Source organism: Kwoniella newhampshirensis, chromosome 5 (assembly GCF_039105145.1).
Source record: "Kwoniella newhampshirensis strain CBS 13917 chromosome 5, whole genome shotgun sequence".
Lineage (NCBI taxonomy): Eukaryota > Fungi > Basidiomycota > Tremellomycetes > Tremellales > Cryptococcaceae > Kwoniella > Kwoniella newhampshirensis.
In genome coordinates this window covers 15,460-30,354 of record NC_089959.1, presented here as the reverse complement: position 1 = coordinate 30,354, position 14,895 = coordinate 15,460, and the positions used below count along the sequence as shown (strand labels likewise).

Genomic DNA, 14,895 nt, shown 5'->3' with positions numbered 1-14,895 from the left:
CGGAAATGACGAAAACAATTGTCCACAGTCGTGTATGCTGTATGCTTAACAACGAGTTGTGAGCGTGTATATGTATTCCAAGTGAAACGTGACGGCTATGATCAGCCTAGTCGTAGATGGGAAGAGGTAAGATCTTGTCGGACTACGAGACAATGATCAGATTCAGCTTTTGCTCCCCATGCCAGACGTAGATCCAAAGCTGACTCACGTTAAAGAGGAAGTTGTTGGCGAGATCTTCAGCTTCGAGGAATCGGTTAGGATAGATGACTAAGTGAGAGAAGCGATGTTAGCGGCTATCTTTGCACTCGTCCATAATGGAGGTGATCCCTATTCCGCTACCCTTCACCATCCTTTCCATCACAGGACATAGCAAATCGACAAGACAATCCACGATCATCTCATGGGGACTCTTTGCTTCAGCGCGACATCTTCTGTGCGAAGATCGTGACCACTTGGCCATCCTCGATGCCAACCATATCCATCCTTCCATGTGGTCACAGAACACCGAATCACCGAAACACTCCCACTCACCAAGATGTCCCCTCACTTCCGCCAATAGATCCTCCATCTCCTCCCTCTCCCACTCTGCCCAAGCCTCATCGGGCGCACTAGGTTTCCTCTCTCCGCCACCACCACCTCCTCCACCTCCATTACTGAACGTACTTCTCGTCTGAGATACCGGCGAATCGGGCCCTCTTTGATCCTTTCCACCACCTCCACTGATACCGTTCGTTCCGTGACCATGTCCATTTGATAGATGGACATCTTTCGGTCTTCCATCTACCACATCACTCCCTTTCGTCTCCGGATGATGATGAGCATGACCGTGACCGTGAATCGCACTTTTCGAAGGGATGGAACCACCGCCGTCACCACCACCTCCACCAACTTCACCTCCTCCGCTCCCACCTCCCCCAGACCCATGAGTGCCAGGTCCATCGTGGGTGACTTTGACCGGCTCGTCATGCCCAGGTGCAGCGACATCCTCAGGATGTTTGTTGAACTTCTCGGCGTGGTTCGCGAAGGCTTTGTATTGCGCCCAGGAAGTGACAAGGTCGTCGGGCTACAAGATACATGGATCAGCATTGTTGATATCTCTGCCTCACATTCGACGACTGAGGAGTGTTGGGATTGGAACTCACAATACACCTGAACACCTTTCGGAAGATCTCGGTCTGTGAGGAATACATAGTCAGCAGCTGCTTATTCGCGCATATTCATAACGCTCTTCTCTTTCTCGCCCAGCTCTACCATCCACGCAGTCTTAACCTCCCTCTTCCATGCTTCATACCTTTCTTCCCCACAAAATCCTCGCAAGGAGAATAATAGGGGGGTAACGTTGACTGCACCCAGTCACGACCAGAACATGTTTACTGACACATACAAGACACGAGACCCGTAACGATCACTCACATTATGTACCGCCACAGCCACCCACATATCCTTCCAGAATCTCTCGTCGAGCGGATCATGGAACCTATTCGGATTGATCTTCGGTGTCGGGGTCGGCATGTTCCACGCCGACACCTGAACTTTCGCATTCAAATGTTTCCTCAATGTCTTTCTCGCTTTCACCGCCGCCGATTCCTCTTTATCGGTGGCTCCACGATCAGTGTCCTTCGTGGGCAATTCATCTTCGTCTGCCGCTGCGTTGGCTGGGACTCCGTAAAGCTCGTTATCTCCCGGTTTACCCATGATGGTCGGTGCACCCGATTTCTTCGCTGATGGATCTTTATCGGTGATAAGATTATCTTTCTTCGCTTCCCCTGGAACTTTCGCTTCTTCCGGTTCTTGTCCACCTTCCACATCTTCTCCTCTTCGTGCCTGTCGTTCACCCCCTCCCCCACTACTACTCCTCGCACCCTCACCTTCGTCCTCCTCAAGAACATCAAACAGGGGTTTCCCATTGGCATGTTCCTGATCAGGCCTCCTCTCGTAGATCGTCTTCTCTTCTAGAGTAGGCACCATACTACTGGCGAATCCGGCAGCTTGTCTACCTTCCAGGTCGAAGTCTTCTCGTTCCGAGGCATCGCCGTTCTCGACCGCTTTGTGAGCGATCGTAGCTCCACCAGCGATACGAGTGACAGGGTAGATCACTTTGTCCGCAGCCATCTTGACGTTGGAAATGGCGTTCTCAGACATTCCTTTGGTGACTGTAACGGGAGCTTGGATCAGCAAGGTGCCACATATTGGAGAGTCGGGCGCAAGAAGGACTTGTGGCCAGAACACCGCCGCTGGCATGAGATTGAGAGCTCAACGCATTGCCGCAAGGGCGAGCTAAGAGCAGGATCACGTGAAATTCGGCATACGAGCCGGTTTGGAGGGGTAGCCATTCGGACTGATGAAGTACAGTCCAACAAGGAAAGACAACCCCCAGCCAGACCAATCACACTCACTACCTGACATTCCAGTATGCACCGTCTCCATCAACCTATCCTTCGGCGACCTCTTCTTGATCTTGGTAACGCCCGCGCTAGCCTCATCATCTCCCTGTTGCTCATGATCCGGATCCCAAGTCTCCACATCCTCCGAATTCGCAACCGGTTCGCGGGACATCAGCTGGTCTTCGTCGATCGAATCGACATCCACACCGACGTGTTCTCGCATGAGTCGGACCCGAAGTGTATGGGCGAATCGACCGACTTTGAAAGGTTTGCCGGCCATGGTGCTATGAGATGGGATGGCGAAGGAAGGAGTGACAGAGGAAAAGACCACGACGTGAAGCAGCGAGAAGGCGGAAGTAGATACAGGATAAAGGGTGACACAGAACGAAAAACAGGTCAGTTGAGAAGTAACATTAGGCAAGAGATGTTACACACCCATCGATCATATCGGTGTCTCGAATAACAGCCAGCAACTCAGAGTCTCTGTCACCACGTTGACTCCTTTCATTGATATTGGCTGAACCACAGAGTACCAAACCTGCTCGAAGATATTCTGTCAGCTATGTAAGCTTACTCTAAGATCCATCCAGCTCACGATCATCGACGATCATCGTCTTTCCATGAATATAGACTTGTTCAGTGGTCAAGACACCTGACTTGAATTTCGCCCAACCTCTAAGTGAGAAGAAAGTGATATAATCGTCGGGCTAAATCGTAATATATCGATGAGCTCGAGGCCTGCGACGAACGACAGTGACCGGCTAGCTGCACTCACGTCAATGCCCTCTTTTCTCAACCGCGAGAATATACTATGCGTTCCCCTTGAGATTGTTCTATTCTGACACTCCAAGATCAACCTAACCGAACTGGCTTCTCCCGAGTCGATGGGATAGGTGTAACCAGGTAACAGCGGGATGACGATACACGCCCGCCAATCTGTTCCTTCTTTGTGCGCTCTGATGATTCTTTCCACCAGAGCGTCCCCGATACCGTTCTCGATCTTGACACCATCGACGATAGTGGAAGTGATGAAGAATTGGTTCTCGATGTAGATGAAGTGTTCAGACAGTTGGATCGCTATAATGGATGTAATTGTCAGTCGCTGCTACATCGCTTGAATGACTATTGTCGAGCGCTTCGACGAGCGAAAACAGAGATGAAAAATAGTAAAAAGTGAAGAGGCTCGGGCAAATGTCACGGAACGTTGCATGACAGAAAGACGGAGGACCCTTGACAGCGTTGTCTAATGAGAGTGGACAATGGGGCAAGAAGGAAGAAGTGGACGGATGCCGAGACACCATTTGGAGTAACTGTCACTCACATTTGCAGTACGCATTCTGGATAGAATGCTCAATCTTGGTCAAAGTCCCCATCGACCACGGTCCCACACTCCTGCAGATCTGCACCTCACATGTACCCTGCAACTTCAGCTCCTGCAGTTCGTGATCGGTGAAGTCCGCAGCTGGAAGCAAGAAAGGCATCTGTCGCTTGTGGTTCTTGGTTCGGATGAGCAGATTCCATCTCTGGACGAAGTGTCGACAGAGGTCTCGAGCGGGTTGTCCGACGATCTGGAGACCTACATCGTGCCTATCAGACAACAAATCATGGGTCAGCAATCACCGCAAGATCGTATGCGAAACACCCACCATGGCATTCGAGGAACTTTGCTTCGATCGAACATGTCTTCAAAAGGTTTGTCAAGGTTGGAGTATTCCATGACTCGCTCGTTGGCATAATCCTTTCCTCTCCACACTGGTCCATCGGGTCCGTCATTGGACGTATGGTCGTCATCAGTCAAGATGTGTTGGGAAGTATCCCATCGACCGTAACACCTTTACATCATGTCAGCTGTCAGCTGAGAAGGTAAAACGAATTGGCTTCTGTATAGCTGACTTACAGGTCTAGACCTCCCATGAAAGCGATGGTCTCATCGATGACACAAAGTTTTTCGTGCTACCAAATCAGCTTTAGTCGTTGTTTGGTGAACCTACGTGTGACCAGTAAAACGTTCCTGTCTGGAAATGTGAGGGCGATCTTTGGACCATGATGTTCGGGTGCAGACCAGTCAATGTTTTCTTGGTGTACAGACTGTCAACTGGTGTGGTCTTGTCTGAAACCTCGTTGCTGCAAGAAGGGAAGAACACCTCAGCAGAGATACGGCTGCGGCACGAATTGTAGGCGACTTACTAGATGATGAGGAAGATCTTGACTCCGTCTTCCGCCTTCCGCTTGAGCAAGTTGTCCAGCCGATATCGCTCATCTCCTGGTCGACGCAGGTACAGTTCTGGCGACACCCACCAATCGTGAATGTAGATCCTATCTTTAGCCATGTTGATAGCCCTGCTCAAGTTCCAGAAGTAGTCTCGCTGCGAGCGACGCGATCAGCAAAGTCACAATGAGTGAGTAGCTGACAATACTCACGCCATCGACCAACCATTGAGCTGCTACGTTGACTCGAAGTGGAGCGAATGAGTCGAATCGATTCCGCTTGGTCCAGATGCATTGCGCTGCTATCCTTTCCATCGATACGATGTATTGATGCATTTGTCGCTAGACACCACACCAGTAGTGTCAGCTGAATCTGCACTGATGGAAGATTGTTGACTGGCTCACCGCATTCTTTGCCATGAGCTTCAACCTCCGCTGCGAGTTGTTGATGAAGAATGTGTGCTGCGAAGCATGATGTTCTCCCTCATCGTGCATGTTCTGCGCTTTTGAGCCTTTCCCTTCTCCTGACGCGATGATAAGCTCCCTATTGAAAGGGTTATCCGTGTCAATGTCGTTGGGATTATCTCCTTCAGCGTTGTCAATATCGCCGTTATGTTTGATCGCTTTCATGGAACCGTGACCGGTCAGCAGGTGCATGCCCGTTCGATAGGCTCTTTTAGGCCTTTCGATCGTGAAGTCAGAGTCAATGAGGAAGACTTCGTAGAAGTCGGACTGCACACATAAGGGAGACACATCAGCTGCCTGTATTCCTGACCTCAATAAGAACTTGGAAGCTGAATCGTTACGCACGGTCTCTGGACCATCTGTCGCAACGAAATACGTGTCTCTAACGACAAACCACTTCGGTTTCCTGCTAGCTCTCCAACTCATCGGCGTCAGACCAGGCTGGTTCGCACGCCTCGACGCGTTTGAGCTTGGGATCTTGAGAAAGCCAGCTTTGCCTTGGAAACCACCACGAGGAGCGAGTGCGAGGGTGAGAGCGGAGAGTTCGAAGAATTTACACAGTCTGTTCGATTCAGGTCGGAAGATCTGTACGCGACAAAGACTTGAGTGCGCTTCAAGTGGATCGGGACGAAGTAGATTACTCACAACAGCTCGTATCAGCTCCACCAGATACTGTTGCAGCGCATCTCTACTAGCCTGAGCATATTCCGCCTTTCCAACGGGTTTCTGCTTTTCCTTGTCTTTCGCTTGATTTCCTCCCAGCTTATTCAGATACGGGATAGACATTTTCGGGAAGTCTGGGATCTCAACTCGTCGCGAAGTACGAAGACCAGCAACGGAGCTCCCGAAGTTGGCAGCTTTGTAGTGGGCGTGCAGGGAAAGGAAGTCTCGAAGTTCTCGGTAGATCACCTGGTGTGTTGGAGATCAGTTTCATGGAAGAGAACGCGGGCATCGAAAGGTATTATTGGTAGCAAAGTAGGGTGGGGAGAAACGCTATCCAGAGAGGACACTCACCCATTTCACCGCACCATCCCCATACTCGCACTCCAACTTGAACATCTCTTTCCCGGTCTCTCTCCCCTGTCTCAGTCCCACACTATCTCCTACTCTGAATCTCAGGTTTCCAAGCAAGACCGGGACCGCTCTATGTCCATCTTCATCTCTATCCAGCCAAGTCTTCATCATCATGACCGGTAGCAGACCAGCCATGAGTTCTGTCGTGACAGGTACGGATGCGATGACCGTAGGTGCGAGAGCTGAAACTTTGCCTAGTCCAGGGGCGTTTGACGAATTCTTGTTCGATGGTAAGACTCTGGATCTTAGCATCGACCATCTCTTCTGAGCAGCGTCAGTAGGTGTACCAGGTGACGAGTCTTCTGCTTCTGATTCTCCCGTTTCTCCACCTCCATCGTTTCTAAAACTGCTGAATCTCGCATTAGAATTCCGATTGTGTCGTTTCCTCGAGTGAGAGGACGACGATTGCTGCATCGTCATTGCTGATCGCCATGTACCATCTCCAAGTGTTTCACCCATTCCTCGTTCATATTCTTCGAGGTCGTTGCTGCTTGGACTGGCTGAAAAGGTGGAATGTTGTCGAGATCCGTGAGGGGTTTCACCAGGGGGGTATTCACCCTCCCCGTCAGCAGTGATCTTCAGGATGGGACCATTCTTGACACCGTCGATAGTTGATTCGCGTGTCTGATGATACTGTGGTGGTGATGTGCAAGGTCAGCTTGGAATTTGGTTACATCCGGGAGTTGTACAGGATTCAATGGGAACGGCCGACCCGTGGACCACGATGACAAGCAGGATATCGGTGAGTGAACAAAAGGCAACTTGTAAGAGCACTTACATGTATATGAGATATTCTCGGATCTAGAACGATCTCGTTCCTAGGTCCAGGAGACTCCTCTTCTTTCACTCCTGCCAGACCATCCGGTCTTCTGCCCAGCTCGTCTGTCCTCTGTCTTTCTCTCGATGAATCTCTTCTATCTGTCCTTTCCTCTGGATCTATCCGAGCTCTTCCTCTATCCACCTGAAGTTGTTCCTCACGTCGCATATTACCGTTCGCTGAAGACTTGTTTTTCGGAGGTTTGGATCGTTTATCCTGCTGTTCCGTCGAAACGTCTTCCCCTCTTTCATCCGAAGGGGAACCCAAAGGCGAGTCTGTGATCTGATGACCATCTTCGATGAACTCTTCATGTCCACCAGGACCTCTTCCCTCCGCTCCTTCTTGATCCTTTTCTCTCTGTGTTCCTGTTCTATCATCATCGTCACCATCCGCATCTGACGGTATACTGCTGGAGGATGATTGTCTTCTGTTCTTCTCGTGCTTCTCCTTCCATTCTTCCGTGTTGCGCTTCAATCCTGTCGCAGGCAGCCCTTTACTCGGTGCTGTGTCCTCATCGTCGTTGAGAGCATCACCGTTTGATTTCGAGCCATTTTTATTCGTCAGATTGGACACCAAGTCGGCGAAACCACCGCTTGCGCCCGGCATTTTATGCGAAGCGATATAAGTGGGATGAAGGATGTCGTCTGGTGCTTGACGACGAGATGCAAAGGAGCTCGACAACGAAGAAGGATGACCTCGCTTCTGACTGTTGAGAGTCTGAAGCAACCTCTCGAAGTGGGAAGGGAGATAAAGAGACGGAAAGAGAGTGACAAGAAAGCAAGACGATGTATGCAACAAGAGCAAAAGCTGTAAGATGAGTGGTATTGTTTTGTATCACCGTAAAATAGAAAACGCCTTTTGCGTCATCCAACCCCTAAGCTCTCTATCACGCGGACGATACTCCCGGTCTATAACCATTCAAAGGCGCAGTCTCAGATGCTGAAAAATAAGGGCGGAAAGGGGGGGGTCAAGGGAGACATCTGGCCATTGTCAGCGCTCACATGTCGGTAGTGGACTGAGACCTGCTGGTGAATCACCACCTCACAGACAGCCTGGACTGTCTTTATCACACCATCGCAAGCCCGCAGTCCGGAAATCAACAAAGCCGTACAAAGCGTCTAATGGATGGCTACCGCCGTGCGTGGGTGACTACCAATTCGTCCCACCTGTAAGCATACCAACACACATCTGTGTCCTACTTTGACTCCCACTTTCTCTCCGCTATCATACCCCCCTATCATGTATCCATCTCAGTATCCCCTCTTGATCATCTCTTCCTCGATCAATACCATGCATTGGCTTATCATCACCAGGTCTTGCTCTCCACTTGTCGTCACAGCGTAGAAGTGATTATGTAATCGTCTCTTCACGTACTCAGGGGTGCCGATTTGAGTTTGATAGCGTACCTAATTGTTTGTGCAGGGGACGCGCTCTCTGAAGTTTCCTTCGCGTTCAACTGTAATCATCCAGTTACCTACCTCTGTTTCACATCCTCTCCACTTCCCCACCTCTCCCCCTTTTGGGACTATCCCTGCTCTCTCTGCTCTCTTCATCTTCAACACTCTCAATCTGTTCACTCAATATCCTTCATCCCATAAACCACTCCATCGCTGATCAGACAATGCCTCGTGTCAAGGCATCGAGGTCGACATTCGCCCTGGCGGTAGTGGCACTCCTATTCATATCCTTCTTCCTCTTGTCCGAACCTTCTTACGACCTGAACTTTGACGAGGATCTAATAGGAGAGAGAGAGCACGGTTCGTCACCGCTGGACACGGTTCGAACAGGTCAGAAGGCCATCAACCAATGGCTATCTGCTACCGACCTGAGCCTTCCTAGAGGGTTACAGTTCACCAGTGACGGATTGGTGCGAGGTTGGGATGCAGTTCACGAGCTGTTGAAGAAGGGAGGTTTGAAGAAGAAGGACAAGAACAGGTTTCAGAGAGTGATGGAGAAACATCCTATACTGGAGCTCATGGAACAAGGGAAAAAACGCTGGGATGATTTGCTGGCGAGGTAAGTCATGTCCTCTTCGCCTTGCATAGCTCTGACAATCTCATCCGCAGACAATCAAAGACCCTTCCTCAGGCTGTGACTGAATACACACGGCGGTATGGACGAGCTCCCCCTAAAGGTTTCGAGGAATGGTGGCAGTTCTGCAAGCGAAACCAGGTCAGGATAGTAGATGATGTGAGTCCGACTCAAGTATGAGTCGTGCTGACACGCTCAGTACGACCAAATCAATCGCGATATCGAACCCTACTTTGCCTTGTCTCCTGAACTGTTCAGGAAGAGAGTTGATGCATTGACCGAGACAGCACACACCGCGTGAGTCCTCTACGCATCGACAACGAGATCTTGCTCACGTAGACACAGCCAAATCACACTCTCCCCCGAAGGCGAATCCTCTTTGTACGGCGAAAGGGCGATCTCAGCACGACCCAAACTTCTGTTCTCACTGCTCCGGCCGATCGCCCAATTACTCCCCGCCGACATTACATTCTCCATGTCCGATCATGACTTGGGCTCATGGATCCTCGGAGATGACCAGAAACAGGCGGCTCTATCAGCAGTCAAGGAAGGACGATACCTGAGTGAAGCAGATCTCAAGCCTTTCGAGAAGAAGGAAGGCAGACAACCTGTGAAGGGATTGGTGTCTGCTTGTCCTGAGGGTACTCCCGGGTGGAACAGGGGTGTTGCGAAAAGGGATGGTTTGCCCTTGGACCAACCTTCTCCAGGTGAGTCGCTATCGTTCGCAGCTGAGCTGATGTAAGAAACCACATTTATCCACGATCCTTTGCGGACCTACGATTTCTGCTATAACCCCGACTTGCTCGATCAACACGGCTCCCTATCCTTTGACTTTGCAAGAGATACCATGCTACGGCCAATTTTCCAGTTATCCAAGTTCGTCCGCAATCCCGAGTTCCTCACTACTCCACTGGAAGCGTACGAGAACCACACATCTCCTTCCGCTCAAAAGAAGTTCGTGCCATGGGAGCAGAAGACTATCAGCAAGCTCTTCTGGCGAGGAAGTAGTACTGGTGATTCCTACTCCAAGAGGAAAAATTCGGACTACACCTGGAAGCAGAGTCACCGACCAAGACTGGCGCTCATGACACAAGAGACCGAAGGGCAGCGTGACGTCTGGGTGAAGCGAGGCAAGGAATGGGACAAGGAGAGTTGGGGAGTTGCGAAGCTGAACGAGGCATACATGGACATTGGGTTAACTGGCGGACCTCATCAGTGTAAGAAGGAGGATGGGACTTGTGATGAGATGTCAAAGGAAATTCAATTCAAGGACAGAGTACAGCCTGAGCAAGCGGCCAAGTACAAGTGTGAGTGAGAGGTCGACTTGGATGATGGAACCTGACTAACTCATTTTCAGATGTTTTCGACATCGACGGTAACGGCTGGTCATCTCGTTTCCACCGTCTCATCATGTCCGGGAGTGTTGTGGTCAAAGCCACGATATATCCCGAGTGGTTATCTGACTGGATGACGCCGTGGGTACACTACATTGTGAGTATTCATCCTGCGACTTCCCATCCGCCAGTGTTCATAAACTCCATCGCTGACTTCCATCCTTCCTCTCAGCCATGCAAAATTGATTACTCGGACCTCTACGACATCATGTCCTTCTTTGCCGGGCCTCCAGACGGTCGAGTAGGGGGTCATGACGAGCTGGCAAAGCAGATTTCTGAACAAGGAAAGAAGTTTGGCGAGGAGCATTGGAGATGGGAGGACATGCAGGCGTACATGTTCAGACTGATGTTGGAGTGAGTTTTTGTATCATTGTCGAACGTCCGGTTAAGCTGACCTTTCGGTGTCACATCAGGTACTCTCGGCTCCTTGCGGATGATCGAGAAGAGTGGAGTTACCAAAAGACATACAATTAGATTTCGTTATAAAGTGGTCTTTCTTGTTTATTCAATTTATATTCTCGGCACATCACATTGGCATCGAGTTAGAATCAATATCGCTACAGGGTTAGCATCATGCAGTTGTTCATACGGAAATTGCGTATAAGTTGGGTACTGCTAATGTTTGGCACTTATGGACTTCCGACGTAGCCAGGGGCCTGTCCAGAAAGCAAGGAGGAGCAAGAAAAGAAAGACCACGAAGATCCACCAGTAGCACTGTTATAATCTTTAGGGCAGACAGCTATCGCAATTGGGATATGCTCGTTGGAGAAACACAGAATCGGTCACTAGTTACATCTAATCTCGATCAAGTATCAAACGGCAAATCACGACATCGCTCGTGTTCTACTTTGTTCTCGCCATCATCTGGTATGAGTGACAATTCACCCTGGTAACTTACATCCATCTGAATACTGAGTACAAGCATGACTCATCCTGCAGCTTGTATCCATCCGTACTACGTATATGACCAAGAGACGATCAAATACTGACCGTTAGGAACCTACAGTACAAACTTTATCGATCACACCATCATGTCTCATCTCTCATATGAATCGGCCAATCGCCAATAATCCCGCTGTTGCAGGTATTTTTTTATCATTGTGAGAGCAACCCGACCTGAGATCGTTGTGGAGAGAGATTCGTCACCTCCCGTGATCTACACTTGTAACAAGCTGACATGCTTATCAAGGTCTTTCAAGCCAAGACTGCCTTAAGTTACCGCTCAGACTTTAGACACGGCAGTTTGGTGATATGTCGCCATCGTTCCCGGTCCCGGTCGTCTTTCTGGACGATACTCGGTCCGAAGTGATCTGTCGGTCTTCAGGATGAGATCTGATGATATAAGAAGAGCTAAATCTGGTCGAAAAACCGTTGCAACGTCCCTCACTGAATCAAACACCGAGGCAAGGTATCTTCTCACTCAAGATGAGTGACTCGACGCAATCAAACGACATTGAGAAAGATACATTTCGGTCCCAACCTACATATGTTCTTGACGGTGCGGGAGCCCCTGGAGTGCCTCCTGAAATACCCATCGTGAGCACTTACGTCGAGTCGAAACGCACTTGGAGATCCTACATCTGGTCGAGTGAGTGCCGCAAATCGTTTCACTCCTACGAGCGATTTGCAGAGCGCTGATCGTTACCCATCGACTACAGCTCTCGATGTCCCGAAGGAGGAAGCGGCTTTCTTGACTAAGCTTGATCTCACTCTGATCTCATCGGCTGCATTGGGGGTCATGATCCGATATCTTGACCAGTATGTGTCTTAACTTACTTATCGTGTCCCTTCTCCTTGGTCTGAGTTTGTTGTAATTGTGACAGATGCTGATGATGTTTCGTCCTGCAGAGTCAACATAACGAATGCGTTCAGTGAGTTCCTCCTGCCATCCATACATAGCCTCTATCCAATGTATGTGACGCTGACTTTTTTTTGCTCGATTCCAGACAGTGGAATGAAGGAAGACCTCAACATGTACGGCAACGAGCTCAACTTCGCCAACGCCCTCTGGTCCGCTGCCTACGTATTCGGACAGATCCCATCCAACCTGATTCTCACCCGGGTCAACGCGGCGAGATATATCGCTTTCCTAGAATTGGCATGGACGACATTCACACTGGCCTCGTCAGGTGTCAAGACTGTCAATCAGCTCTACGCGATGCGCTTCTTGTGAGTCCACAAGTCTCTCTCCTTACAGCTTTGTTCACCAATATTTAGTACGAGGCACGACGAGTTGAGCAGAGTATCTTCCCTCCTTTAGTATCGGCCTTTTCGAAGCTGGTCATTTCCCGGCAGTCATGTATGTTTGTTCAAGCTACTACAAGCCTCATGAACTCGCTCGACGGAACTCAATCATCCAAGTCTTCACTTCGGTCGGTCCGCTTTTCAGTGGTTTTCTGATGTGAGTAGGACAAACTGCTTTCGCCAAGATAGAGCCGTTCTCAAGACTGACGTTGAAAACATTGCAATTCGCAGGGCGGCAGTCTTCGCGGGTCTTGACGGACATGGCGGCTGGCCAGGTTGGAGATGGTTATATGTCGTTTGCGGCTGTATCTCCCTCCCTTGCGCCCTTTGGACTTTCTTTGCTATGCCCCAGCTTCCCGCTCGAGCCAAGCCAAACTGGTAAATCAGGCCATTTCTTGTCTAAGAATGAGGCTGATGACAAGTCGACAGGGTCTTCTCCCAGAAGGAGGTAGATTTGGCACGAGCGCGAATGCCCACTGAAGCCAAGCTGTATACGGGTTTGTTCAAGTGGAAAGATATCAAACGGTGGCACAAGACATGGCACGTCTATCTTTGTAAGTTCTCTCCATTAGTGACGAATGACAGGTCTGACCTCATCCTGTTAGTCCCTGCGTATTTCCTCTTTGCCGGTCAACTGCCTCAAGTCGGTCAATCTAGTGAGTCAGGTCTGGCCCACACCATTCGTGAGCTATAGTAATGTGAACTGACCCGATGCTCTAGTGATATTCTGGCTCAGATCGTACAACGTCAAGGGACAGCCCAAAGTATTCTCTGTAGAAGCAATCAATATCATCCCGCTCGGTGTCAATATCCTCACCATCATTGGATCCCTCACATCCTCCTGGATTGCCGATGCTCTTCCCGGCTCCGTCAGATGGCCTTCGATGGCGTTTGCTGCCATTGCAGGTATAATCATCGATTCGGCGCTCGGATCTACACCCGTGCATCCACCCAATAAAGGTACGCGATGGGCACTATTCTGTGAGTGATGGATGATATTTCGTTGACCAACATGTATTGATGGGAGGCTTCAGATCTGGCTTCGATGCAGATGACCGCTGCGGGCGCCTGTTGGACATTCGTTAACGAGGCCAATCGAAGCGATCCTGAGAAGCGAGCCTATGTCGGGGCTGTCGTAAGTTTCGTTTGCCGAAGATCAGGCTTGGTGGATAGTCTGATAAGATTTCGATTCGACATTGCAGATGAACGGATTCTCCTTCACTTTCTCAGCTTGGATTCCCATCTTCACTTTCCCTACGCAGAAACAACCCTTCGTCAACAAAGGAATGTTCGCGTCCGTGGGATTTGCGGGGGCTGCTCTAATCTCCGCTCTAGCTATCGGGTACATGGACCACAGAGATAAACGTAGGGCCAAGAGACTTGGAGATGTAGCACAGGAGACTCCTACGAGATCTGAACGGGAAGGGAGTGAAAGTGTACCGGAGACGCCAGGTGACTTCGATGAGAAGCAGCTTTAGGGCGAAGGTATAATTGAAGGGTGAATGCACTACTTGTTGTGGGGGTTACGGGTGATCAGCAGCTGAATGAACGGTTGATGACGCAAGAGAGGGTGAGATACGAGACACTCGTGGTTCCCTGCGGAACAGTATACGGCTGTTATCTTGGAGTCAGCGGCGTGTGCATGCAGAGTGCTTGGCCTGACAGGTTACGTGGTCTTCTCTTCTCATCCATCACTCATTTTGTACAGCGGTATAAGCTACAATCGGGGGCGGGATGACATCCAGCTAGCCGGCACTTGAGCCAGAAACAAGAACATCAGGACACTGAAAATCCAATGATGTGTACGAGAGTTCCGTGGATCTTGTATGATTCGGACTCACCGCCAGTACTACCTATATGACCGTCATTGTAGTCCGGATCTTGTCATGGTCGAAGCTGGTCAACAAGAGAACATGCACTGTCAAAAGTCGGATGGATCGTCGCCCCGCACACCGCTCCAGAGATGAATCCATCACAATCATGCCGTTAACTCGGACATATCCGCAGCACAGCGTGGCGTTCGAACCTTGTGACCTGACTTGGCTGATGATGGAAGATGTGGAGCGTCTCATCGTCGGCGGTTTCACGGTGACCAATGGTGATGCTGTGCCGACCTCCGATCTAGCACGGCACGGCGAGAATGCAATTCGGACTTGTGACTAGCCGGCCCGGATCATCACCCGGGGCAATCTATTTATCTACGCTCTTTCTATATGTCATATAACTTGGAGCATGACTCTTCCTCGTTCCTTGATCTCTCCAATCGTCGCAAGTGATC

The 14,895-nt window shown here is 50.1% G+C and overlaps 4 protein-coding genes across 4 annotated transcripts; 3 read left to right on the top strand and 1 right to left on the bottom strand.

The window, feature by feature from the left end:
- Positions 1–106: 106 nt before the first annotated feature.
- On the bottom strand, positions 107–7,554 carry IAR55_002613 (uncharacterized protein; the record flags this gene model as incomplete). The annotated part of the gene is made up of 20 exons (XM_066945726.1): positions 107–142; positions 209–267; positions 532–1,063; positions 1,143–1,175; positions 1,414–2,153; positions 2,397–2,668; positions 2,820–2,922; positions 2,980–3,091; positions 3,160–3,461; positions 3,706–3,971; positions 4,031–4,216; positions 4,282–4,337; positions 4,427–4,508; positions 4,572–4,750; positions 4,806–4,934; positions 4,998–5,324; positions 5,403–5,642; positions 5,703–5,966; positions 6,072–6,764; positions 6,910–7,554. The coding sequence occupies 20 exons, from the start codon at positions 7,552–7,554 to the stop codon at positions 107–109; spliced, it is 5,256 nt and encodes a 1,751-aa protein (XP_066803227.1).
- Positions 7,555–8,569: 1,015 nt separating this feature from the next.
- On the top strand, positions 8,570–9,721 carry IAR55_002612 (uncharacterized protein; the record flags this gene model as incomplete). The annotated part of the gene is made up of 4 exons (XM_066945725.1): positions 8,570–8,964; positions 9,015–9,120; positions 9,179–9,276; positions 9,319–9,721. 4 exons carry the CDS (start codon positions 8,570–8,572, stop codon positions 9,719–9,721), a joined length of 1,002 nt encoding a protein of 333 aa, XP_066803226.1.
- Positions 9,722–9,826: 105 nt separating this feature from the next.
- Positions 9,827–10,847, top strand: IAR55_002611 (uncharacterized protein; the record flags this gene model as incomplete). The annotated part of the gene is made up of 4 exons (XM_066945724.1): positions 9,827–10,286; positions 10,337–10,470; positions 10,546–10,727; positions 10,787–10,847. The coding sequence occupies 4 exons, from the start codon at positions 9,827–9,829 to the stop codon at positions 10,845–10,847; spliced, it is 837 nt and encodes a 278-aa protein (XP_066803225.1).
- A 951-nt stretch (positions 10,848–11,798) lies between these two features.
- On the top strand, positions 11,799–14,095 carry IAR55_002610 (uncharacterized protein; the record flags this gene model as incomplete). Its single annotated transcript, XM_066945723.1, has 11 exons — positions 11,799–11,961; positions 12,032–12,131; positions 12,222–12,244; positions 12,320–12,542; positions 12,634–12,774; positions 12,849–12,995; positions 13,047–13,171; positions 13,223–13,273; positions 13,338–13,598; positions 13,652–13,752; positions 13,820–14,095. The coding sequence occupies 11 exons, from the start codon at positions 11,799–11,801 to the stop codon at positions 14,093–14,095; spliced, it is 1,611 nt and encodes a 536-aa protein (XP_066803224.1).
- Between the last annotated feature and the right edge of the window lie 800 nt (positions 14,096–14,895).